This window comes from Suillus fuscotomentosus (genome assembly GCF_016647785.1).
Source record: "Suillus fuscotomentosus strain FC203 chromosome Unknown F5891scaffold_18, whole genome shotgun sequence".
Lineage (NCBI taxonomy): Eukaryota > Fungi > Basidiomycota > Agaricomycetes > Boletales > Suillaceae > Suillus > Suillus fuscotomentosus.
In genome coordinates this window covers 608,675-632,527 of record NW_024539530.1, presented here as the reverse complement: position 1 = coordinate 632,527, position 23,853 = coordinate 608,675, and the positions used below count along the sequence as shown (strand labels likewise).

The following is a 23,853-nucleotide window of genomic DNA, read 5'->3' as shown; positions in this document are numbered from 1 at the left end:
ATATCGATCTGATGGTTCACGCGCATTATTCATCGGATTTCTCCGAACCCACGTAGTATGACATGGATGGGGAAATTATTCTGCTGGCTAATCTCCGTAGAAACTATGATTCTTAACGCTGCCAAGAACCTTCCTATAGCTGGGATTCTGAGAAACATTTTTAGCACTTATCCCACAATAAACATGACAGGGATAAATTTAAATACAACAGAGACCGAACAAAAGAATTGGGGCTCCCGCTCAAGCGACATAGGTAGTCGACTCGATTGAACGGACACCGAGGGTCAAAGGCGGGACTCGGATGGGCTCGGCCGAACTGTAGTCTGTGTCTGATTTGTTGAAACAAGATCAAACAGAAGTTCAAGTATCAAGTTATTCGAAATTGGCAGTGCTCACCGCTCAAGTGTCAATAATGAGAAAGGAAGGGATCATCTATTCCAGTTGCAAGTCTCGCTTGACCCTGTAGTCATCATCTTCTTGACGGAAGACTGTTTCTGGAAGAAGCTTTAACGTCTAGATAATCAAGAATGTCTTTCAACTTCTTTCAAGCCGATGTCCGCTATACAATAGAATCATGGCACAGCTGTACCCCATCTCGTACATCACCACCAGCCAAAGGGTCCAACGATATCAACTTGTCCTATCTGAGAAAGGGGTACATTTCTTATACGCAGAATGTATGACTATTACGCACCTAAAGTTCACGTAGCGCCGCGGCCACGCGTTTCTTTTCTTTAACTTCCTGGTCCACCGCATCTGCCAGATCACCTAAAGTTTCAAACCTCCATTTCCAAGCCCCTCGCTCCTTCAAATCGGGGTTGGTTCCGATAATATTCTTCTCATGGCGCGAAATCCACACGCTGTTGAGATTGTGAAGATTTGCGGGCTCTATATCATGCAGAAGCGAGTTTGCTACTACAAGCACTTCGCATGGCTCCACAGCCCAGGGGGGGCTGGGATGCGGTAAGTTGAAGCGAGGCGCAGATGAGACTTGCTGGAGTGCAGTTTCCAGCACCTTCAAGTCTGGTTTATACACATTAAGTTGCTGAGCGGTGAGAATGAGTGAGAAGGGGGAGTCAGGGGTCACGGTCGGGTATCTGCTATTGCGTGCTTCAAGGGTTTGGGATTTCAGCAACTCATGTGTGCCTTCAAAACTTCTGTTGTCTACGTTGGAGAGAACCACTAGCGCAAAGTGCTCCTTCAGTCTATGGAGGGCTTGGACGGTGTCTTCAAATGGCTGCCATGTGGGTATAGAAGCTCCGAAGCGTTCAGCATCACTTGCTGGTGGCATCGAGGAAGCCAGATCTAGTTGTTGAGCGACCGCTGAACTAGATGCCTCTTCTTCCGTGACTGCAGCTGGTCCGCCGCGACCAAGACTCGTGTTAGCTTGACCACTAAGCTGGACCCAAACAAGATCGAGGATCTTCGAGTATGCTACACTCGGATCTTTCATTTGTAGATCTAGCTCCGCAGCAGCGTATTTCTCCAACACCTCCTCTCTTGGAGTGTCCTCGGAAAAGAGCGTCCTGAGACTATTATATATTCCGGATTCCCAGTCAACGAGTGTCCCATAGACGTCAAAGACCAAGAGTTTGTGAGACGTGAATTCGAGCATAGTGGGTGACGAGTCGTGTGCGGTTGAATCGGAAGAATATGATTGGATCAAATCAGAGTTTCTCAGGGCCTCGAGGCTTGGTCACCGACCGAAATGAAGGAGCTTCTGCCACGTTTGCATGGTTCGGAGGTCGTGTGCCGGAAATTGGACGTGTCAGAAGCCAGATATGCAAGCAGTGGTAGTTTGGAAATTGGGGTCAAGCCTGCTGCCTGCCACTGCTCCATACGGTAGGCGGTTGTATCCTTTTGCCGATGAATACATGCACCGTGGCCTGTCACCATAATCTCGTCATCCTCAGGCGGCGCCCATGGCAGTTTTAGCAACGTGAACTAATCAATAATTTCAAGTTGTCTATGTCATTTTTGATCACATCCATTCTAGGCTTTTTGCCAGGATTTCGGTGTCCATAAGATCTTCAGATGAAACCTGGCACATTTCACGTTACTCGAGCCTTTTTAACAGCTCGTTTGCTCTTGCGTTGTCATACTACCACTATCCTGTGTGGATCATACCCCTCATCATAACCTAACCAAGTCCACTAACTCGCAAGAAGTGATGAAGTTTGCACGGTGAGTCGATATCCGGACTTTCATACCCCTACTCATGTTCATTTCGTATGACTTCTTTTGACTGCAGATACCTTAATGATACACAAGTCAGTCCATTAATTCAGACAACCAAACTTATATTGGTGATGCATAGACTAATATCTCGTTGCAGACTCCCGAGTGGAAAAAGGCATACATGTGCGTCCCGGTTCTGCGCGCGCACACTTGATATGTGCTGATTGGTCACCTCCACTAACGACATTTCACTATGCTTTTATTTCAGTGATTATCGTTGCCTTAAGAAGTGCATTGGTGCAATTCGTGCAGAACATATTGCCAAGCAGAACTCCACTGGAACCACCGACGTTGATCAAGTTCATAAGCAAGCTAAAGAGTATGAAGAGCACAATGGTATGTTGGCTATTCCGGATAAGTTCTCACCGACTCATTTCACTTCGATCTACTCTTTAGAACTGTCAGTCGTCCTACGACAAGATGCTCCAATTGAAGGGACTCCAGCTCTTTCCACCCAGCGAAGGGATAGCCAGATGCGTGAGCAGTTTCAGCATCGTCTGCTAAATTCTATTCAACGGAGGTTTTGACAGGTCCATCGCTCAGAATTTCGATGCATAGTGTTCTGTCTCCCTCTCATCTCGCAGGCTCGTCATCACAGGCGACTCCCTTACCCCCGAAGTCTGCGCACTCGCCACCCGTATTCCCCTTTTTCCGTGATGCAGGTCAGTTTAAGTATATTCAGTGTCTTGCTAGAAACCTCACTTGACCAGCAGGCTCTCCAGCTCCTCCTGCCTTACACACGCTTCTCCCTCTACTACCACCACTTCATGCAAATTTTTTCGAGCTGTTAGATTCCGAATTAGAGAAAGTCGACTCTTTTTATTCCGAACGAGAGAAGGAAATGCGAGACCGCGGCAAGCTGCTCAAAGAGCAGCTTAATGAACTTGGGCACCATCGCAAGAAGTACTATGTCAGTCTACCGTCCAGCATACGCGCTTTCTTCTGTTTTTTGGGACATTCTAACTCCATGCGTATGCAGGAATGTAATGCAAATGCCGCAGCGCCGAGCTGGGCTTCACGACTTCACCTACGCCTGACAGCGGCTTTGCAAAACCAACGCCACACAGACAAGTGTAGTAATCAACCAGGGCTAGTAGCTTCTGAGTCGGGTCGGGGAGGTGCGCATTTATCTGAAAAGGGCATTAGCGGACCTCTGATCTCGGTGCCTGCGGAAACAGGTCTCTCGATCACCGCTGGAGATGAAGGAACTCCCGAACGTAAAACCGTGTCGCCGATTCCTGCGTCTAGCGCAGGTGATTCAACTCAAGTTACGTCACTCAAGAGCAATCGTTCAACGCCGTCCACCAAAGCGAATGGCAATATCCCGCTGAAAAGTAACAGTACGTCCTTTACAAGCATACAGGATTACCAGAGTGCGAAGAAACGTCTGAAGAAAGCTGTCGTGGAGTACTACCGGTATGTCCCGTTTACGTCGCCGGTTTTCGGCACTATTGCTCTGCTTTTTTGTGGCGAGGACAGATTGAGGCAAGATTCCATGTGTTGGCAATGTGGATCCCTCGTGCCAGCCTATTTCTGTTTTCTTCTAATAATCACATGCCAGTGAAAGCTGACTTCTTCCTTTGTCCAGTGGCCTCGAAGCACTGAATAATTACCGTGTACGTGGCTGATCTCATCATGCTGATCGTCTTGATCACTTATGCTGCCGTCGACATTTGCATGCTATATCCGTTTTTACTGCTACAATATTGCACGCCTGCACGCCTCTCATTCGCCCTGCGTATTGATAATCTCAAATCTCAAATCAAACAGATACTAAATCTCACTGGTTTCCGCAAAGCTGTCAAGAAGTATGAGAAGATTACACAGGTGCCTGCTCAAGCCGCTTATATGAAGGAGAGGGTAAGACTTTTCTGGTGCCTTTTGTAACATCTTCAAATTACGCCATGGTCAGGTTGAGCCCTCAGCTTTTGCTTCTGGCGCAATGGTCAGCTCAATGCTTAAAGAGATGGAAGAGCTGTTTGCCGCAAGATTCGGTACGTCGCTCAATGCTCCTACATTTTCTCTATCCACATGTTATCACAGAACGTGGTGACAAGAAGAAAGCGATCACTCGTCTTCGTGTTGGTGCGACACAGAAATCCCATCATTTCAGTACGTTTCGTACGGGCATGTGGCTTGGGCTATCTATACCGGCGACGGTCACTGGTTTCACGACATGTACGTTGTGTTTTCCTGATGCTGACGTCCACAGGGAATTCTTATGCCACCTACAGGTCTGCGTGACAGTACCGCTACCTCATTACCTTCATGGAATATCATACTTTTTATCTACTCTATTTTTTTAATCCCTACGTTACTTGCTTTGCTCGTCGGATTGAATCTCGTCGTATGGGCCGAAGAAAGGATCAACTATGTGTTCATATTTGGTGCGCATGACTTGTCTTGTATATCTCCCTCATGCTCACCTTCCTTCGAAGAACTTAATGTGCGATCTCGACTCGACCATCGCGAGTATTTTGAGGTTTGACGCCTTGAAATTCTATGAAGTTCATTGATGTAATTCCATATTAGCTTCCTGCTTTCCTATTATGCGCGCTGGCATACTGCTTTATGCTTTCATTCATTCAAGTCGGTCCTCCACTCATCTGGCCGCTTGTGTGGCTTGCCCTTGTGCTTACCGTCATTTTCAATCCCATTCCGGCAAGGTCACATCATCTGTGTCTACAATTCGAGCTAAAATGTTTTTTTTAAATGTGTAGAACATCCTCTGGGGTCATTCGCGATGGTGGCTTATCAAGAGCGTTGCAAGACTAGGCGTTAGCGGTTTGTGGGGCGTCGAAGTACGTTCATATCATGTGACGCATAGCATGTAGTTGACACGATTGACAGTTCACAGATTTCTGGCTCGGGTTAGTGTCTACAACTCTGCGCCATTGTATCCTTCATCTCAACCTTCACAGCGACCAATTTTGCAGTCTTGCCTATAGTTTGGGGAACCTCTACTTTGTTGGGTGTTTCTACACCCAATATCCTTATGTTTCTTCCCATGCCAATGTGTCATCTACGTCCGAGTCGTTGCCGTACAACAACACTATGACAGCTCTCCCGCGCTTCTCTCAGACGTTTAGTTTGATGCCAAGAGGCGAACTCCTTTATTCTGCAGATGACCCTACGCTTCAAAAAGCGTGGTTGACTTGTGGAGCGGAAATGAATTGGGGTTCTTACTTCGCACTTGCCATGTTACCGTTCCTAGTGCGTTTCGTGCAGAGCATCAGACGTTACAAGGATTCAAAGTTACCTACTCATCTCATTAACGTAAGTCTTCACTATCGAATGGAAGCACTCAAAAACAGCTCACGTCTTGGTTGAATGTACAGGCCGGCAAGTACGGGATGGGAATAGTGCACTACTTCTGTTATTACCTGTGGAGACGCGACGGTAGGTTGCCTTCTCACGCCCCCACTCTCATCTGATCTTCTTTAGGAGAATCTGACGGCGGTGCTTCTTTCGTTATGTGGTGTTTGGCGGCAGTTGTCTATTCACTATATGGGTGTGCATGGGTGAGTTAACGAACAGTCAATGGTGGATACACTCTTAACTTCACTCAGGACTTCGCGATGGATTGGTCTATCTGCAAACCCCGCGCTAAATACCCCCTCCTCAGGCGGGACTTGGTGTACACATCGCAGATTCCGGTGCGCCCTACCTTTCACTAAACCAAACGTTCCGGATTTTTATTCTAATTTCTATTCAGCTGTACTATGTTGCTTTGGTAAGCAGAATGTATACTTGTGAATCTACTCGTTCTAGACAATCTGTTATAGGTCATGAATCTTGTCATTCGTTTTCTCTGGGTCTTCTACATACCCAGTTGGTCATACTTCAATCTCCGGTCATTCATATGCAGCCTAATGGAGATGATAAGGAGAGTTGTGTGGAATTTCTGTCAGCTCTTTCTTTGATTTTCCTTCTATACAACTCGCTAATCCTCAACACCTGACAGACCGTCTCGAGAATGAGCATCTTGGTAACATGGATCAATACCGAATTACACGCGAGTGCCCACTGCCATATTCGGTCGACAATCCTCAGCAGGAGGACGAGGAGGACGAGGAGGATAAAGCTTAGGCTGGACCTGAAATAACTTGTGAGAAAGCTGAGCGAAGGCATTATTTTCTAACCACCCATCGTATTAAGTTAGATGCGCATGATCTACTCAGCACTGGTAATAGAGTTAGTCATAACATGGGGAGCTGATTATGGACTAACATCGATACCACTCTATGACAGACATTTTAACACTTTTAAGGCATTAATCTATACGAGTTGCATATGTAAGCGGTGACGATTATTTTTGATCAGCTATTGGAATTTCGAAAACGGTCAGTTGGCGATTTTGACGCGATTCAGGTCTACGATTTTCGCCGATTGTAGCACCGATTCAAAACCATGAATCAGCGTCAACCTTGACTACCCTCATTTCACTTGGAGATTTGATGGACCATCCTCATCATGCACTGACGAATTATGATTCAAATATTGCATCATGCCCCGCTTCACTCCTCTCAAAAACGTGCCTAGAGCCAGAACCTTCATTAAGTATATATATCACATGAACCCACTCAAACGTGCTCGCCAACGCACTGTCCGCGGTCGGCATGCTTTACAAGCCTTTGGCATAGTTCACACGATCGAGCCACGAAATAACTTAATGCTGGATCGTCGATTCTGATTCGTGTCAAAATTGCCAACTCTGACTCTCCAATATAAATAACGGCAAGTGCCATCGAATCACCAATCCAATGATGCATTTCCACCACTGCACGAACTTTGTCCCCCACTGCACGTAGACCCACTTTCAGGTGTACCCATTCCGACACCGGCAATTTCGATCCCTTCACCACCGCGTGAAGAAACCTCCGCCGCTGCTTGTTTGACCATCCATTTGCTTGTTCCAATGACTGCATCCAAGTTGCCTGAATCGGGGAGGAGCACAAGGAGATTGTCACCTTCTTGCTTCACATCAAACGGAATGATGGAAAAATCTTCGTCGTTCAAACATTTACCGTCCGTAAGGCGAAAGTTTCGTTTGTGCAAGGGACCTTAGAAACGCAGGCTTCAGAAGACTAGCAGATAGCGGGAAAGATATGTCACTTGCATGAAACGTAGAGATTGCCATCCAGGTCGTCGCCAACAATTCCGTGATCGAGCACGAAAGCCCGCTTATGTGGACACATCTGCAAAATCAATCTCGCAATATGTTCAGAAAGGGTACGAAATGGGCTGTACCTGTTGCGTGGCAAAGTAGCCCCGCCTGGGAATGTGAAAAATAGCCAACTGCGAGTCACCATATTTGACAGCAGCAGACCTGAGAACGCAGAAGTCAAAAATATTAAGCGAAGCAAGAGATGAATGTGTGTAAGAACTCACGTAGTAGCATCATCAGTTGGCATAAGATCGTTGACAGTGGCCAACTTCCGCCACTCCCACTCAGATTTGGGAGTAACGATGACTGATTCACCAAGTTTGGCGGGAGGCAACTGTTTCGGCCAGTCTGCTGGACGTTCCTGCCCTCGCTCTGTGATGACTTCCGTTTGAGGGCGACGTTCATCCTGTACGTAAGCCATTAGTACCACAGGTTGTCCTCCCCAAACATGCGGTTTCACTGACAGTGTTGACGAACTGACGAAACTGACGTCTCCTCGCAGGATCATTGACCACAGCTTTCCATTCATCTGCATAAGATCCGATAAGCTCGCCCATTTCCCTCTCCAGATCCGCACAGACGCCGAGCTCGTCGTCAAGAAGAATCGCTTTGAGTCGCTGTGTAAGATAACATCAATAAGCATAGAAAAGACTACACGATACTCGTCCAACAGACCTCAATACCACCATTAAACTGTTCAACCCATCTCGCAGTTCTCATGAGCTTGTCCGCAGTGTGGATATAGTACATAAGAAAACGATCAAGGATGCGAACAACCTTGGACGGAGGAACATCTTTAGCAAATAGTGTTGCATGCCTCGGATTCGATCCACCATTTCCAGCGATGAAAACTGATGTAGGTCTTAGTTCATGAGAGTTAGAATCATGTAGTGGAGAGTACGTACTGTTCCATCCTTTGTCAGTTGCGATCAAGCCAAAGTCCTTGGACTGTGCTTCGGCACACTCTCGAACGCAACCGCTCACGCCGCCCTTAATCTTATGAGGCGAACGAATGCCCTTATACCGCTCTTCAAGGTGAATGGCCACTGTACATCTCATTCAGTTGATGAAACTCAACATACGCAGGATTACACGAACTTCCGACAGAATCACCGATTCCGTAGCGGCACCATGTGGTACCAACGCAAGACTTCACAGTCCGCAAGGCCTTTCCTGAATTGTGGATGATCAACATGACAAACTTGAATCAATTACCATGTTCTATCGCACCATAAGCATGTCCACTTTCGAATCCTGCAGCGACAAGTTCCTCCCAGATGTCTGGGAGATCTTGCTTATTAGCCCCAAAGAGGTCGATGCGCTGCCTGATATCGTAAATCTCGGATTTTCACATGTAACACTTGCACAATATGATGCACTCACCCTCCTGTAATCTTGGTGTACAAGTTGTCTGCCAGCATGGCGTAAGTGCGTAGAAAATATGCAGCAAGGACACCTCACATTTATTTGCAACTTTTCCAAGAACAATGAGTTTGTCCGGCGTGATCTAAAAGTCACGAATGAATTTTCACCCACAAACGGCAGGAAAATGCACTGACTTCTCCTCCAGCAACCCGAGGAACAACAGAAAATGTACCTGTCAGCGAGAATAAAAATCAGTTATGTAATGAGAAAGGAGATATAAACGTGAGCATATTCGTAAATAAACGAGGGCTCACCATTCCTTTGAATGTTAGCAAGGTATTTATCGTTGGTGTCCTGGTTGGCGTGGTGTACAGGTGCGATCACGAGCTCGTTATACAATGACGACAGGATGGAACCTAGGCAGGCTGAGCATTGTACGAATAAACATCATATCATTCCCTACCAATGGCCGGCTTGCATATCTCGCAACCAAGTGAATCTTTTTTCACACCCGCAGCCTCCATGATCTCTGGGAATGTTTTCAACTTGCGTATCCTAGAGGACGCGATAAATTGTATTTTCAGGATATAACGCTGTAGACACACTTCACGATGCTGAAGAGCTCTTGTCGGGCCATACCAAAGTGGGGACAAAGGTGGTTTGATACAGCATGTCCTGCTTTCTTCATTTCTGCCTACAGGTTGTCAGGTCACTTTGGACGTTTGTAATGAAGGGAAAATTAATATACCTTGAATATGTTTGTGGCCAAAGGCACACACCCACCGCATCCAGTACCAATTTTTGTTTTTGCTTTCAGGTCTGACAGAGTGGTAACACCAGCTTTCACTGATTCGCTGATACAGCCCTTCGTGACATTCTACAATCAAATTAGGATGTGAGCTTGGTGATGCAGAAGAGAGGATACTTGCGTGGCAACTACAGATCTGGGTGTCATCGTCGAGATCAGCGCCATCGTCCGGGCCTTTAGAGCCTGATCCAATAATAAATTTGGAAGGTGGCTCCTCTAGCTCTTTCTACCTTTTAGCATCAGTAGCGTTGCTAGGAAAGAACATCTTTGCAAAGTTCACCTTCTTCTTGACTAAGGACACGAGTTTCACATAGTCGGATGTATCACCAACCATCATGCCACCCAATAGATACTTGCCGTCGGCGGTGAAGATGTACCTATACTTCCGTAAACATTATATAACAAACTTCTGTCTTCGCAACTCACTTCTTATAAACATACGAGAACGGATCACGATAAGTCAAGCACTCAATAGGACCATCCAGTGCAGTCCGGCGGTTTCCGTGCTTCATCTGCGTAGTGACAGTGTTGATTGCGACTTCGCCTTCCTTCACTCTGTTGCTGGGAGTGCTTCCCAAAGGACTTATCTGCCATGCAGTAGGTTTCGCGTCGATGGCTTTCTGGGCTTTATCTCGAGTAAGAGGCTCTGCAACCGCCACCTTACTGGTGAGGACACCCCGTGCACTGCGCTTGTCGGCAAAGTAATCACCGAAGGAGGCAACCTAATATCGAGTGATGTAGAGCGGTGATAGGTGCGGAGTGTGATAACTTACATCAACTCCCATCAGTTTTAGCTTTGTTGAAAGGTCGGGCATATTCTGACAATATTATAGTGGTGAACAGACGGCACAAACGCAGGAATAGTCACCTACCATCACCCTTGGTTTGAAGCCACCGAGGCCAGTCTCAACTTGCGTGAAATTAAACGATAAGATGTCAGCCATCTCCACTAATGATGCTATCAGTAGTAACCAATAGGCGAATGCAGTTGCTCTCACCCCCAGGTGCAATGAGACCATACGTGTTGTCCTTCCAGCTCGCGCACTCGCCTATTGCATAGACGTCTTGGGCGCTGGTCTGCAACAGGTCGTTGATGACTATACCTCCCTTCTCAACGCATTTCAGGCCGGCCTGGCGGGCCAAGTCATCTCGAGGGGTGATGCCAATAGCATGAATGACAATCTCAGCCTTAAGATATCGATCATCTGACAGACTGAGGCCAGTCAAGACTCCATCTGAAGTGATGATATCTTTGACAGACGTCCTAGTGAGGACTCGCACACCCATGGCTTCAATCCGTCGAAGGACAATTTCTCCACCTTCGCCATCAAGTTGGCGCGACAGTGGAAAGACTTGACGGTTGATGATCACGACTTCTGATATTGTCTCACTGTTTCACGATTTTCAGTGAGATAAGAGTTGGCGTGGACAGAAGAGGGTCACTTACAGATCAAACACTGCTTTCGCAGCCTCTAGTCCGATGAGACCGCCTCCAACGACAACAGCCTGAGTGAGTGAAGAAAATGAGTTCAGCGCGCAGGTATGCCTTGGGTTGTATGATACGCACTCGGCCACCTCGAACGTGTTCTTGTTCGGAATACGACAATATTTTGTCGAGATCAGAGATATTTCTATAAACGAATATTCCTTGAGCTCGCTCAGCCCTGACTGGGGAAACATATGGCGGAAGAGTGCTTTCGGAGCCAGTAGCAAGAACGCAGTAATCATAACTTATATTGCGCCCTTTGCTGGTCGTAAGAGAGTGGGCGACCGTGTCTAAGGAGGTAACCCGTTCTCCAGTATGGAAAAGAAAGTGCTCTGGATCTTGTTGAGTATACCACTCCACTGTTGGAAGTGGACAATGTGAGAACAGTCACGGTAAGCGAATACACATCAAGGATAAATGTACTATCAAATACATTACCTTGGTTTAGATAGAGTTTCTCGACGGAGCGGTGTTGAAAATAGTCTGTGAGTGCGACACGATTGTACGCCAAATGGGACTCTAACAAAAGACAAGTCAGTTCATATTTCATTTCGCTATGAACCACAGTATCTAACTTACCTTCGCCGCATGTCACCAATCTGTATCGTTTGGCTTCATCCAAGGTGAGCATCTTTTCGATAAACGCTTTAAACAAAAGTATAAGTACTAACAGCCAACCTTATCCTATCTCTGGTTCCAACTTGCCTATCCCCACCATCCCTAGACCGACCACAAAAATTGTCCTTCGTGGACCCTGATTCACGGAAGTATTATCCTGGTGTACGACTGGCTTTTCCGGGGAGGCCATCTTGATGGAAATTCTGCAGACTGACGACACACGCAGGCTGATGACAATATATCACGGCGTCAATGAGGAGCTTCAAGGCGCTAGGGCATGCGAACTGCCAGGAAGTTCGCCAGGCTTTGATATAGTGAGTTAGTAGTAGCTGCTAAGGAGTCCGTACGCCAGAGCTTAGACCAAGTTTTCTTGTCTATAAATGTCTGGCAAAGAGACTAATCTGATCTCGTGCCACATTTCACATACGATAGTAAACCTGTCGTGAATAAAGTTGATCGCATCAAGAAAGGCAAGTGAAAGTGACAAAAAGGAGCTCCGTGTAGCTAGTGACTCGGACCCCGGTCACCATGCCCGTGTGACGATACTACTTACTTCAACTCAACTCCAAGTTATACTTACTCCCACTGCATCCTCGAAAGGCGTCTTGTTGCCTTTTGTACAGCTTCGGTAATATGGCAATTCGTTGATCACCTCAGTTGGCATGCCACCTGCGGAACCTTATCTTTCGACTTCTGACCTCCCTACCTGGGCCTACCACCATGTAAGTAAATGATCATAATTACCAACATTCAGGGTGCCTCAGTAGCCACTCTTCACGCGCCACTGACAGCATCCTGACCTTGGTGATCGACAGCCGTGTCGGTGAATGTGTATTTCAAGTTCCCATCTTGTTTTATCGTGATCAATTATCTCTGGAAGTCTGTCAACTCACTGTTGGACCAATGTCTTAGCTTGCTTGGGTCAGTGGATGAAATAAAACCCAAGACGCTCATACTCCGCTCAAGATTCTTGCAATTCGCCCTTCAACACTGTATTTCGTCGACTGCGCTTATGCCTGCTCTGACACTTTCTGGCATTAGCAATGCGTATGCGAGCATGCGCTACCCAGTGATCAATCCCAGTAATCGCAAATGCTCCACGATCCCTATTTTCTCGCTGAACAATCAGTACTCTCGCAATTTCCATCTGTACGTTTCGCTAAACAGTATATGCAGTGTCATATCTTATTGATAGCCTTGCAGGTCGTGGCTTGGATTTTTTGTCGCCTTGTGAATGAGATTCACTATTAGATGTTTTGTGCACGCTAGTCGCTAAACATGATTTGTTTATACAGCTTATCGTGGTTCGCATTCGCCCCTCTCATTCCAGATGCCATCAAGACTGACTTGAACTTGACATCTGAGGAAGTTGGTACGTTTCAAATTTCGAGCCCATGTACCGTTAGTTATGATCTGAAACACTGTCAAGGGAATTCGAATATTGTTTCGCTGTGCGCCACCCTTGTTGTACGGGTTATATCAGGTCCCCTCATCGATCGTGAGTACAGTTCGACACCCTAGTACTTCATATATTTGATCTTGTAGGATATGGGCCCCGCAAGGTGATGGCGGGTCTTCTCATTATAGGGGCGATTCCTTCTGGCCTTGCTGGAACCATATCAACTGCGCAAGGTCTCTACATTGTCCGTTTCTTCATTGGCATTCTCGGTGCCACATTTGTCTCTTGTCAAGCTTGGAACACTGCGTTCTTTGACACGAATGTCGTTGGTACAGGTGAAACTCCGTTTAAAAAATCTAATGTGTTAGGAATTCTAATATAGTCGAATTCACAGCGAATGCCTTGGGCGGAGGCTGGGGAAACGCGGGCGGCGGCTTCACGTTCATCATCATGATCGCTCTCTTCAATCAATTGCTTGCTGACGGTATGAGCCCTCACGTTGCCTGGCGGGTGGCATTTGCAATCGTTCCTGTTCCCATTCTTCTCTCTGTTGCTGCTGCCATTCTAATGTTTGGCACTGACCATCCCGCGGGCAAATGGAGTGATCGCTATAAAGCTGTTGCCACTACACTTCCTGCGTCAGATGATCAAACGAGCAATTGCGAAAATATAAAAACGAAGTCTGGTGATGATATCGAGACTGGAGACGAGAAGAACATTGAGGTCACTGTTACTGCTGTTAATGCTACAAGTCAGTGCTTATCGTTCTCCTTTGTTGTTCGCTTAACCGAATGTTACAGATTTGGTTTCAGAATTGGACACTGCTGTCAACAACCCACTTTCCCTGAACACGGCGTATAAAATCGTTATGAACCCACTGACCTGGCTTCCCTCGTTGGCTTATATGACCACTTTCGGCTACGAGCTTGCTATTGATGTCAACTTGGCTACCGTTCTGTATACCCTATTCAAGTCCCCCACTTATGGCCAGACTAAAGCTGGCTATGTGAGTCTCTTTAAACAGTCGCCATGACCTATGTGATGACAGATTTATCAGATTGCAGGCATCTATGGTCTCCTTAACGTGTTCTTCCGGCCGCTTGGTTAGTCACTTTCTTCGCAAGCTAAGCTATCTCCTCCTCATAACCACCATCTCATTACAGGCGGATATTTCGGAGATCTCATATATGTCAAATTTGGTGTAAGTGCCCTTGACATTGTGCATGAAATCGGTTTGAAGAGGCTCCGCAGGTGCCTGGCAAGAAGTACCTGACCATCGCTTGTGGAGTCGTTCAAGGGCTTTTATCACTTGGTCTTGGTTTTTACATTAATAACCACTCTCATCCATCCCGTGAGTTCGGACCTCAATTTATCACTGATGCCTGACAGCAACACCAGTTGAGGTCATCATTGTGATTTTTGTCATTGTCGCAATGTTCAACGAGGTCGCCAATGGAGTCAACTTTTCTCTTGTTCCACATTGCAACCCCAGTCCGTGTTCAGTGTACTAAATTGCCAATTTTCATGACTGATCCTGCTCTGTCACAAGACTCCAATGGATTCATGGTCAGTCTTACATCACTTGGTGTGTGATGATGACAGAATGATTCAAATTTGACTCGTCTAGACCGGAATTGTAGGCGCAATGGGAAATCTTGGAGGGATATTCTTCGCGATTATCTTCCGCTTTCAACCATATCCTCTTGGCAGGGCATTTTGGATTGCTGGTGTCATCACAGTTGTAAGTAAAAGGTCCGCCCACCCTGTACAATGAGTGCTGAGATAACACCCCAGGGCGTGAACCTCTTACTCTGTTTTATCCGTGTACCTCAGTTTTGAACAAGGTGATATTTGGTACCTGAGTATTATTCTTACAGTACGTTTCTTTAAGGAAAATGCTTTCGTCTGTTCGTATCGTCCAACCACATGAGCCTGCATCTTGACTGATGTGAAAATATTCCTGTCCTATATGATAGTGAGAGTGATAGCTGAGCGCTTCCGGACCCCATTTCAATCAATCAATCGAGAAGGCTGCGACAATATCAAAGTGAGCAGGAGAGTATCGACTGAACCTACTAGTTTTGAATGAAAGATGCCAGTCAAAAATGGTCATACTCAGGTGCTCTTACCGGGAATGCTTCGAGTGACAACGTGTACGATTGAACTAGTCTAGACTATGTCTTTGACATGTAAAAGAGTTTTTTACAGCTAGACAAGCGCTCCAGTCCCCTTCGGGCGGTCGCACATAGACGTCTGTATGCTACGTTAGCCGTTGTCTCTTCCTCTTCTTCTCGAGAAAGCGCTTGGATGTCTCTACGACCTCGCACTCTTGGCACTGGGCAGTGCAGTGTACAGCTGTCTATGCGCAAACGAATCGCTGCGCAAGCACTGCATCGCATACGGTCAAAGTTTCGTCATTGTCCGTGTGATTCCATGCCATAATCTCCTGGCGATGCATCTAATATAATCTTGTTGAATTCGTCTAAAAGGTGTAGCATTTTGAATCCCAACGACGCCATGAAAAGAGCACGCAGAAGCCATTGGGGTGCGGAAACCGAAATAAAAAGGAGCCTCAAGATGTTGGAGCGCCAGTGGAGTCCAAGTGGCGCGCACTCGCACGAATTTCGAAATCGCCGCGTCCTTACAACATGCCAGATTTCATTTTGTTTCCCTCACCGCTTCTAGCTGCTACATAGGTACTTGCAGTTGCGGGTCTCGCGCGTGAGATATTCCAAAATAGCTGATACGATTGTAGCAGTGCATTAGGTCCGGCTGATATATGTTGCACATCCGAGTCAGTGGAGGAATGGAATTGGTCGAATAATCCTGACTCATAATCATCTGAAAAAATGAGAAAGCCGTCGTGCTAATGACCGGGGTAAGGGTTGCTAGCGGAAGGTGCCGAGTAACGCATTACTACGAGGAATCAGCGCTCAGCACGGTCAAGCATGAAGACAATGGTCTAGTGCCAGCTATTATAATAGTACCACAATATTGTCAGTCGATATTAGTCGTGCGCTGCGAGAGGTGACATCGGACATAGCTATGATCAAGGTGACCAGTATGAGTCTCGAACGAGCTCGCCACTCTGGTGTACTCCATGCGCCCATTGAATGTCGCAACAGGCGGGATTGTTGGATGGTGCCAATAAGGGGAAGTCCGATATGAAATTTTAGCAACTGTATTGAGATGTTAGCTTCACTCGTAGGACCCCAGGCACCTGCTCTGGTCACTTCTTTGATGTCCAAAATTTGGTTACGTCCGCCAAGCTGCAGGCACTGCGAAACTTTCCAAGGGATTCAACTTCAGTCTTCCGTAAGTTCCATGCGTGTTAATCGATAACAGCTTATCGGTTGACAGAACTAAATCGGTTTCTGGCCGAACTGATTCTATTTGAAAGGACCATGACAATGACGAGATAAATTCCCCGCGTGACTTGGGAGATGGTTAGTATTATTGAACGCTGAGCAGTGCTAGTGGCGACCCAATATTTAACTGTCACCCCACAATTCTCAAGGACTTCAAGTTCGTCCGCCGACTCGCCTAGCCCATTCGATCACCTGCTACCACTCCGTCTATTGCTTTCATGTCCTTGGTACGCTCCCCAGACCTCACCAACCAGAAACTTCAGGATGGTCTACCAGTACCGTTCTTTCCCTCATCTCTTGACCGGCCTGAAAGGAATGGTCCCCAACTTCCTCAGTGCCTCCCACAGCTGCCAATCAATGCTACCCCAACAAAAGTAGCTCAGCAGGTTGTGCTGAATATTTCAACGCACAACGTTAATTTGACATTTACATTCACCAGGATCTTGACACGCCAGATAACTGGGTCAATCGTGTAAGGACAGTAAATCAATGATATCTGCGTGATTTTTGATTCCTCTGCGCTCAGAATCCAGAACTCGTACGATTGACGGGAAAACATCCGTTTAACTCTGAAGCGCGACTCAATGTTCTATTTGCGTGTGTAGGTATCTTGTTTCCGATGTTTTGCAAGGGACTGAGGGCGTCTCTACAGGGATTCTTCACTCCGCCTCACTTGCATTTCGTGCGGAATCATGGTGCAGTGCCACAGGTCAACCACGAGATAGCTGCTAACTGGACAATCCACGTACATGGTCTGGTGGAACGAGAGGTTACATTTACTCTGCAAGAGCTTCAAGAAAAGTTTCCCGTTGTTAGCATTCCTGTAACCCTTGTCTGCGCCGGCAACAGGCGGAAAGAACAGAATGTCATCCGCAAGACACTTGGCTTCAGCTGGGGAGCAGCGGGAGGTGAGGTTTCAGTTCGTGTTGATTCAAACAAGTCCTCACCAACATCAATATCAAGTATCAACAGCCCTTTGGACAGGCGTATATCTGGCCGACGTATTGAATCATGTGAGACCAATTTGTAGACAAGCCAAATACGTTGTCTTTGAAGGCGGAGACAAGCTTCCGAACGGGCCCTATGGAACATCACAGCGATTGTCATGGGCTTCCAATAAGGACAAGGGTATGCTCATTGGTAACTCGAATCACTTACAGTGCGACGATTCCTCCTGACCTTCTACATTAGCCTGGGCAATGAATGGTTTACCGTTGGAACCAGACCATGGTTTTCCTGTGCGCATCATTGTGCCGGGTCAGATCGGTGGACGGTCTGTTAAAGTAAGGTGTTTCTCGATGACAAGGAACCCATAATCAATTAGATACCACTTAGTGGCTGAGACGCATCGAAATAAGTAGTCGCGAAAGCCAGCACCACGTATGCCAGTTCTTGTACAACTCAAATAAGCGTCGACTGATGGTTTTGTTCATGCAGTTGCACTTTTGGGTATGCGTAGATCTTTCATCCTCGAGGATGAATCGCACTAATGTTGCATAGGACAACAAAATGTTACCAGCGCAGGTTATGCCTGACCAAGCCCGCGCTGAGAAGCATTGGTGGTATGACCCAAGGTTAGTCTGAGTGCTCTGACTTCCTTAGCAAGTTACTCACCAGATCGAGGATATCTCAGATACATCATCACGTTGGTTTAATCTTGCTCTCTTATGTACCACATGTTGAACAAGAGTCTTCAGGGAGCTTAACGTCAATAGCGTCATCGCGAAACCGGATCATAATGAAAAACTCTACATCAATAAGACGCCGGATGAGAATGGCACAATCACATCATATCCCATCCGAGGATATGCGTATGCAGGTGGAGGTCGCAGGGTGACCCGTGTCGAGGTTTCGCTTGACCAAGGGGAGACATGGACATTGGGAAACATGTACGTCCACACGCTTCAGAATCGACACCTCATTGATATCGTGTCAAAAAGTGAGTATCCTGAGGACCGATTCAGAGAAGTGCGTCACCAAGACCCATTTTATGGAACTCTTGACGCATCGGGGCGCGATACGTCCTTGTGAGCAGCAAGCATTACCGCTGCAATAAAAAATGTTCAGATCCCATCTAGCTGTTGGTGCTTCTGGACGTTTGATGTCTCGCATGACATTCTAGCGAGCTGTGATGCGTTGATGGTTAGAGCTATGGACGAAGGCCTCGCGTTCCAACAAAGAGACATGTAAGGCAGGATCGTCTGTGTGGGTTCATTAACATCAACTGTTTACAGGTATTGGCATGCACTTGGCATGATGAATAACTGGTACGTCTTGATAAAACCTGGTATGCGCCCTGTTGCGAGCTGCTGGCAGGTGGTTTCGCATTGCCGTTCATAGAACCGTCAACGATGATGGGAAAATTGTCCTGCAATTTGAACATCCAACACTCGCTGGGACAGCGAATGGAGGATGGATGGAGGTGATGCTTAATCTTTGGCCTCAGAAAACAAATGCTGATGGTAGCAAATCAGCGCATGAAAGTGGTGGGGGAGGATATTGCAAAGCCTGTCTTCGGCGAAAAAGGACAGGATCTCGTACCACGTGCTCCAAAGCACGAATCAGATGAGATCTGCTTGACCAAGCCTGGCATGAATCGGAAAATTACTTTGGAAGAGTTCAGGGCGCAAGATCGACAGCAACCGTGGTTTGTCGTCAACGGTGAGGTTTACGATGGAACTCCATTTCTAAAGGACCACCCAGGAGGCGGGGACTCTATATTGCTTGTAGCTGGCGAAGATGCGTCCGAAGACTTCTTCGCCATACATTCTGCAGAAGGCAAACAAAAATTGGCTGAGGTAAGTCCTCGTGATTTTGCCGTAGAACGTTGGTTTATAGGCCGTTTTACAGCACCACATTGGTACCCTTGTAACCAGTTTAACCAGAGAAAGGCCCATCACAACGCAGTCCGATGGAACCTTTCTAGAGCGCAGCCGATGGAAAAATATCGAATTGTGTGCCATCAAGCAGATTAACCACGATTCCTACCTGTATCGTTTCGCCTTGCCAAAAGGAGACCAGCCGCTAGGTCTGCCAGTTGGACAACATGTTTTTGTTCGCTTGCGCCGACAGGATACCGGGGAGATGGTACAGAGGGCTTATACCCCGGTATCGCAACAAGACGCAGTAGGCTTCATCGACTTTCTCATCAAGTTCGTATTCTTCATCAGGACATGTTCTTCGCACTGAATTCTTCATTAGATTGTATCTTCCTTCCGCGTCAATCCCCACTGGAGGGAAGATGACCACAGGCTTCCATCAATTACGTATCGGAGATAGCGTGGAGCTCAAGGGGCCGTTAGGGTCCTTCATTTGGGACGGGCCAAGCACTGCATTATGGAACGGGATAAGGAAGACCATCAAGGAAGTCGGCATGATTTGCGGTGGAAGCGGTACGACTTCGAATGCAACATCGTAAATGTGCCATACTAAATAAAATCGTGCAGGGATAACACCGATCCTCCAGGTGCTTCGCAGTATCTTCCAAAACGCGGAAAGCGAGACCCGAGTATGGGTGATCAGTGCGAACAAGACAGAACAGGACATCCTTTGTAGAGAAGAACTTGACACACTCTTCGCATTACATGGCAGGGGGCGTTTTAAGCTGCACTACACGCTTAGTGTCGCTCCTGAGGAGTGGCCGTACAGCGTTGGGCGAATTAATGATGTGTTGCTGTCGGAGCATATGCCTCGCCACTCTGAGCATGGACTCATCCTAGCGTGCGGTCCTGATGCTATGATAACACATGCCGTCAAGCCCGGACTGCAGAATATGGGATGGGATATAGAGAAGTCCCTAGTAGTGTTCTGAAAGGAAAAGGTTGTAACAAGTCGCCTGGACAGTGGATGATAGTAGTATGATAAACCACCTGCAAAGTGTTCGTTTATGAGGCGTGTATGCGAAACAAGAACAATCGTCGGTAAAGATATACAGTAAGAATGGTAGTGTTGAGTACTGAAACTCTAGGTAGTGAAAGGCTGCAAGTTGAAGGTGCGACAGAACCTGACACCGTTAAGACTTGACAGTCGGTAAGGAGGTTTCCAGAACCTATGCCAAGTAGTGTTGCCGCGGTTCCGGTTCATGCCCGGCTTTAGCCGTGAGCGGAGCTATAGTTAGCCAAACCGCGTACCTAGTTATAGCTTATGTAATCGATGGCTCGGTCTAGTCAACGAAACCATATTAATGGTCTTCAAGTCAGCTCGAGCCAGATTTTTAATACAACAACCCTCCGGGCACCCCTGGACCCGTTATTTTTCGAATCAGTGCGACAAACTTAAAAACGATTGTGATCCAAAATGTACGCCAACACATTCAACTTCATTTACCCTAAGTCAGGTCCAGGAACAAACTAAGCTCCCTTGTACTAATGATACAAGATGCGAGAGTCCTAAGCGATCACAATTGCAATCCATTGTTGACCTGAACAGCTTTAACATTCATATAGCTAGACTGTGTGTTATTAGTGCGGTGTCGTTTTGAAGGACTTGAGCTCACTTTTCCAAAGCATACTCGCTCAGGTCACGACCAATTCCAGACTGCATGAAGCCTCTAAATGGCATCGATATTTCAGCTTGGTTGGAGCAGTTTATCTGCCAGGCGTCATTACACAAAAGACGCGCAAGATGAGATAACAAAGCAACAAACCCATGCAGTACCTGCTTCAAAAGCATGTGCAATGCGGATTGCTCTGTCGATATCCTTGGTGAACACCAATGTGGCAAGTCTGTATGATGTATCATTAGCCTGTTCAACAACCTCTGAAAAGTTGTTAGGGATATGATGATCGTGCAACAAGAGCAATCTCACCATCTTCGGTCTTGAACTTTATGACGCACGTGACAGGATGAAAATTATTGGCTCGATAAAGTATCCCTCTCGACCAATCTGCTTGCTACCAAGGTGTACTGTAGCACCATCTTTCTGGCCGGAGGCTATGTATCCCATGATGCGCTTGACGGTCGTCAAAGTATGTTTCATAATGAGATTGAATAAACGAACCTCAAATTGAGTATTGGACACTTGTGGCCCTTGGTACGTGTCAGGTGAAAAAGGATCGCCAACCTTGATCGCACGTACTTGCTCTGTGAGACTGGTCCAAGAACTTGTCATATATGCTCTCTTGAACAAAGATACGAGGACCTGCAGAACAATTCTAACCGTGGTTAAAGCTACAAAAACGATGAGAACTAGCATAAGTCATGTGAATGAGGCAACATACTAGATACCATTGATAGCCCACTTGACTGCCTGCTCTCCATAATTTTATGTCCTGTCAGAGTACTGCCAGTGAACGCAACTTTCTTGATAAGAGGGTTCTCAGAGACAGCCAGTTGCAGATCTGAAGCAACAAGAGAGAGGAGGCGTAAGTGAGCGCAACGAAGCAATGGCAGAAGACGAGGACGCAGCCATAGCACAAGAGATAGTAACAAAAGACGAAAGCGATCAAACAGGAGGCGAAGAAATAAGGGAGCACGAGAAAATGTGAACATATTGAGACTCTCCAGCCTGGAGCCACAGAATGGACCGCAAGTGGGCCGGTAATGATCGTGAGACAGACAAAAAAATCCTCATACCTGTACCGGTCCAGGAATTAAGATAAAAATAAATTAGAGGATTTTGATTGATGGACTCCGAGAATGTTCGGGTAAGCATAACATCACGAAGGCAAAGCATTTTGAAAACAAGTCCAATGATGTTAGATGTGAGCTTCTTCGCGGTCTCAAGCTTGAGCTTGGATATCTCGACATGGGAGGAAAATGTAAGTGAAAAACAAACATCAACATGATAAAGAGTCCAAGACGATCACCTCAATTCAATCTACGATACTAAGAATCATTATCGAATAAACGAACGCAACTATCAACGTCAATCGTGAATCAACGATGGGTCCACAAGCCAAAGTACAGTGGCTCAAAAAAGTGTCCCAATGTTTGTAGCTTTTCATGTAATTGCTATATCATGTGTCAAGCCGTGGGAATGTGACTAAGCCATAGGGAGGTGTCGGAAAGGTCTGCTTCTCAGCTTCATTTCGGTTCCCTATACCGTGGGAAAATAACGACATTATGTGAAGATATGATCATTTTAATTTGATGACTCATTGGGACACTTTTTTGACTTTGAGTTTAACTAATGTAATCTCTATAATTCTAGTACTTTGTGTGACCTCCTTCTGCCCCAATCACTTCTGCCACTCTTCTAGACATATTCTCTATCAATTTTGGGTATTCCTCTTTGGTATTTTCATCATACTCTGTTGTAACACTGTCTCATAGTTGGAATAGCCCCTATGGTGAATCTTGATATGCTACAAGCAATTTCTTGAGTGATTCTCAGGGGTATTCAATATGGTTGATGTCTTGCATCTATGCTGAACATGATAGAATAGTAATATCATGGTCTGCAAGCTATTGGTGGCTGATTTAGAGGTATACTTAGGGTCATTGTCTTATCACAAAACAGTATTCTCTTCATTAACTCATAACTCCTGCATGCTTCTTAGCAGACACTCCTGTCAAATGAGTGTTTACTACTCTATATTCATCCTCCCCTTTACTTCATAGAAAATTCCTACTCCATTTTATCTCATATAGTTCTATACCATCGAGTTTTCGTCTTGAAACTTAAGTGTTTATTCAACTTTTCTTTATCTTAATGGTTGTGCTATCAATTTTAATACAAATTCCTTGCCATATGATCTCATCCTATTGATTTTAACCTTATATAACTAGATAAACCTCTTTCAGCTATTAGCAGTCCAATATTTGTACTTGAAAGTAGCATCTTGTCTTTTCTGTTTATAGGTTGGAGACAGAAGAATCTGTTTCTCTTGATTATAGCTTCAAAGTGGGACCTGAGACCCTGAAACCTGAGACTGCCGGGTCTCGGGGTTCGGGGGTCCGGAACTTGGAACTCGGTATGTGTAAACAAAATATATTTCAAACATGGGTAAGTCAATGTGTTTGTCAATAAACTCGATTGTAAATCAAAGTTTATTGATCTCCCCAAATTTCCCGAGTTACGAGTTCCGGGACCCCCGAATCCTGAATCCCGAGACCCGGCAGTCTCGGGTTTTGGGATTCGGGGGTTGGTACATCTCAGTTTGGGGTTCGGCACTGAAAATTTGACATATATATTTTTGTGAGTGTTTTGCTTCTGGTGTCCATGCTTATAAATAGGATATGTTGCACACCAGGGTTCAGGTGTGGGGTTTTTCCACTTCAGTCCTCAATTATTGGTCAATGCCACACATGGTTGATTCATGTTTTTGTGCTTAGGGGTTTAGATTTGGTGGTCGACGGTAGGTATATGCACTCATAGTGTACATGTATCCTATGTGTTTGATTCGCTGGTGGCTACATCAGCTGTATGTCTTGATGGAACATATCTAGGCTCACCCATATATG

The 23,853-nt window shown here is 46.2% G+C and overlaps 8 protein-coding genes across 8 annotated transcripts; 5 read left to right on the top strand and 3 right to left on the bottom strand.

Moving 5' to 3' along the window:
* Nucleotides 1–694: 694 nt before the first annotated feature.
* On the bottom strand, nt 695–1,615 carry F5891DRAFT_949372 (HAD-like protein; the record flags this gene model as incomplete). Its single annotated transcript, XM_041374873.1, has 2 exons — nt 695–1,336; nt 1,412–1,615. 2 exons carry the CDS (start codon nt 1,613–1,615, stop codon nt 695–697), a joined length of 846 nt encoding a protein of 281 aa, XP_041227819.1.
* Nucleotides 1,616–2,474: 859 nt separating this feature from the next.
* Nucleotides 2,475–3,991, top strand: F5891DRAFT_180129 (uncharacterized protein). The gene is made up of 6 exons (XM_041370812.1): nt 2,475–2,574; nt 2,635–2,715; nt 2,769–2,900; nt 2,952–3,148; nt 3,218–3,356; nt 3,417–3,991. Exons 2-6 carry the CDS (start codon nt 2,712–2,714, stop codon nt 3,800–3,802), a joined length of 858 nt encoding a protein of 285 aa, XP_041227818.1. The 5' UTR covers nt 2,475–2,574; nt 2,635–2,711; the 3' UTR covers nt 3,803–3,991.
* A 156-nt stretch (nt 3,992–4,147) lies between these two features.
* On the top strand, nt 4,148–4,391 carry F5891DRAFT_890653 (uncharacterized protein; the record flags this gene model as incomplete). The annotated part of the gene is made up of 2 exons (XM_041373285.1): nt 4,148–4,232; nt 4,282–4,391. Coding segments are annotated over 2 exons (195 nt in total), but the record flags the coding sequence as incomplete, so codon positions are not given.
* A 940-nt stretch (nt 4,392–5,331) lies between these two features.
* On the top strand, nt 5,332–6,327 carry F5891DRAFT_949295 (EXS-domain-containing protein; the record flags this gene model as incomplete). The annotated part of the gene is made up of 7 exons (XM_041374864.1): nt 5,332–5,514; nt 5,577–5,637; nt 5,683–5,759; nt 5,808–5,894; nt 5,954–5,971; nt 6,024–6,144; nt 6,203–6,327. 7 exons carry the CDS (start codon nt 5,332–5,334, stop codon nt 6,325–6,327), a joined length of 672 nt encoding a protein of 223 aa, XP_041227816.1.
* A 440-nt stretch (nt 6,328–6,767) lies between these two features.
* On the bottom strand, nt 6,768–12,217 carry F5891DRAFT_1025513 (uncharacterized protein). The gene is made up of 27 exons (XM_041361363.1): nt 11,770–12,217; nt 11,644–11,709; nt 11,503–11,583; nt 11,146–11,423; nt 11,026–11,084; nt 10,577–10,968; nt 10,451–10,527; nt 10,352–10,396; nt 10,005–10,300; nt 9,859–9,955; nt 9,700–9,804; nt 9,519–9,647; nt 9,376–9,464; nt 9,234–9,325; nt 9,085–9,186; nt 8,965–9,002; nt 8,867–8,912; nt 8,789–8,816; nt 8,636–8,730; nt 8,504–8,578; nt 8,311–8,451; nt 8,081–8,256; nt 7,870–8,022; nt 7,630–7,811; nt 7,489–7,567; nt 7,358–7,436; nt 6,768–7,301 (listed from the first exon to the last, which is right to left on the bottom strand). The coding sequence occupies exons 1-27, from the start codon at nt 11,870–11,872 to the stop codon at nt 6,991–6,993; spliced, it is 3,414 nt and encodes a 1,137-aa protein (XP_041227815.1). The 5' UTR covers nt 11,873–12,217; the 3' UTR covers nt 6,768–6,990.
* Nucleotides 12,218–12,694: 477 nt separating this feature from the next.
* F5891DRAFT_1186821 (major facilitator superfamily domain-containing protein) lies at nt 12,695–14,920 on the top strand (the record flags this gene model as incomplete). Its single annotated transcript, XM_041366744.1, has 14 exons — nt 12,695–12,831; nt 12,886–12,912; nt 12,978–13,054; nt 13,112–13,180; nt 13,228–13,416; nt 13,476–13,832; nt 13,882–14,087; nt 14,139–14,184; nt 14,245–14,282; nt 14,333–14,432; nt 14,471–14,572; nt 14,631–14,647; nt 14,709–14,822; nt 14,876–14,920. The coding sequence occupies 14 exons, from the start codon at nt 12,695–12,697 to the stop codon at nt 14,918–14,920; spliced, it is 1,524 nt and encodes a 507-aa protein (XP_041227814.1).
* A 1,410-nt stretch (nt 14,921–16,330) lies between these two features.
* F5891DRAFT_1218013 (uncharacterized protein) lies at nt 16,331–20,260 on the top strand (the record flags this gene model as incomplete). Its single annotated transcript, XM_041369350.1, has 19 exons — nt 16,331–16,835; nt 16,889–16,921; nt 16,976–17,050; nt 17,102–17,357; nt 17,413–17,589; nt 17,641–17,732; nt 17,785–17,829; nt 17,887–17,898; nt 17,950–18,023; nt 18,083–18,094; nt 18,147–18,338; nt 18,390–18,476; nt 18,528–18,635; nt 18,684–18,716; nt 18,766–18,871; nt 18,924–19,247; nt 19,300–19,601; nt 19,651–19,841; nt 19,896–20,260. Exons 1-19 carry the CDS (start codon nt 16,668–16,670, stop codon nt 20,258–20,260), a joined length of 2,652 nt encoding a protein of 883 aa, XP_041227813.1. The 5' UTR covers nt 16,331–16,667.
* Nucleotides 20,261–20,940: 680 nt separating this feature from the next.
* F5891DRAFT_1127815 (Aldehyde/histidinol dehydrogenase) lies at nt 20,941–21,859 on the bottom strand (the record flags this gene model as incomplete). The annotated part of the gene is made up of 5 exons (XM_041364222.1): nt 20,941–21,039; nt 21,095–21,207; nt 21,286–21,400; nt 21,449–21,539; nt 21,828–21,859. 5 exons carry the CDS (start codon nt 21,857–21,859, stop codon nt 20,941–20,943), a joined length of 450 nt encoding a protein of 149 aa, XP_041227812.1.
* Nucleotides 21,860–23,853: the final 1,994 nt, after the last annotated feature.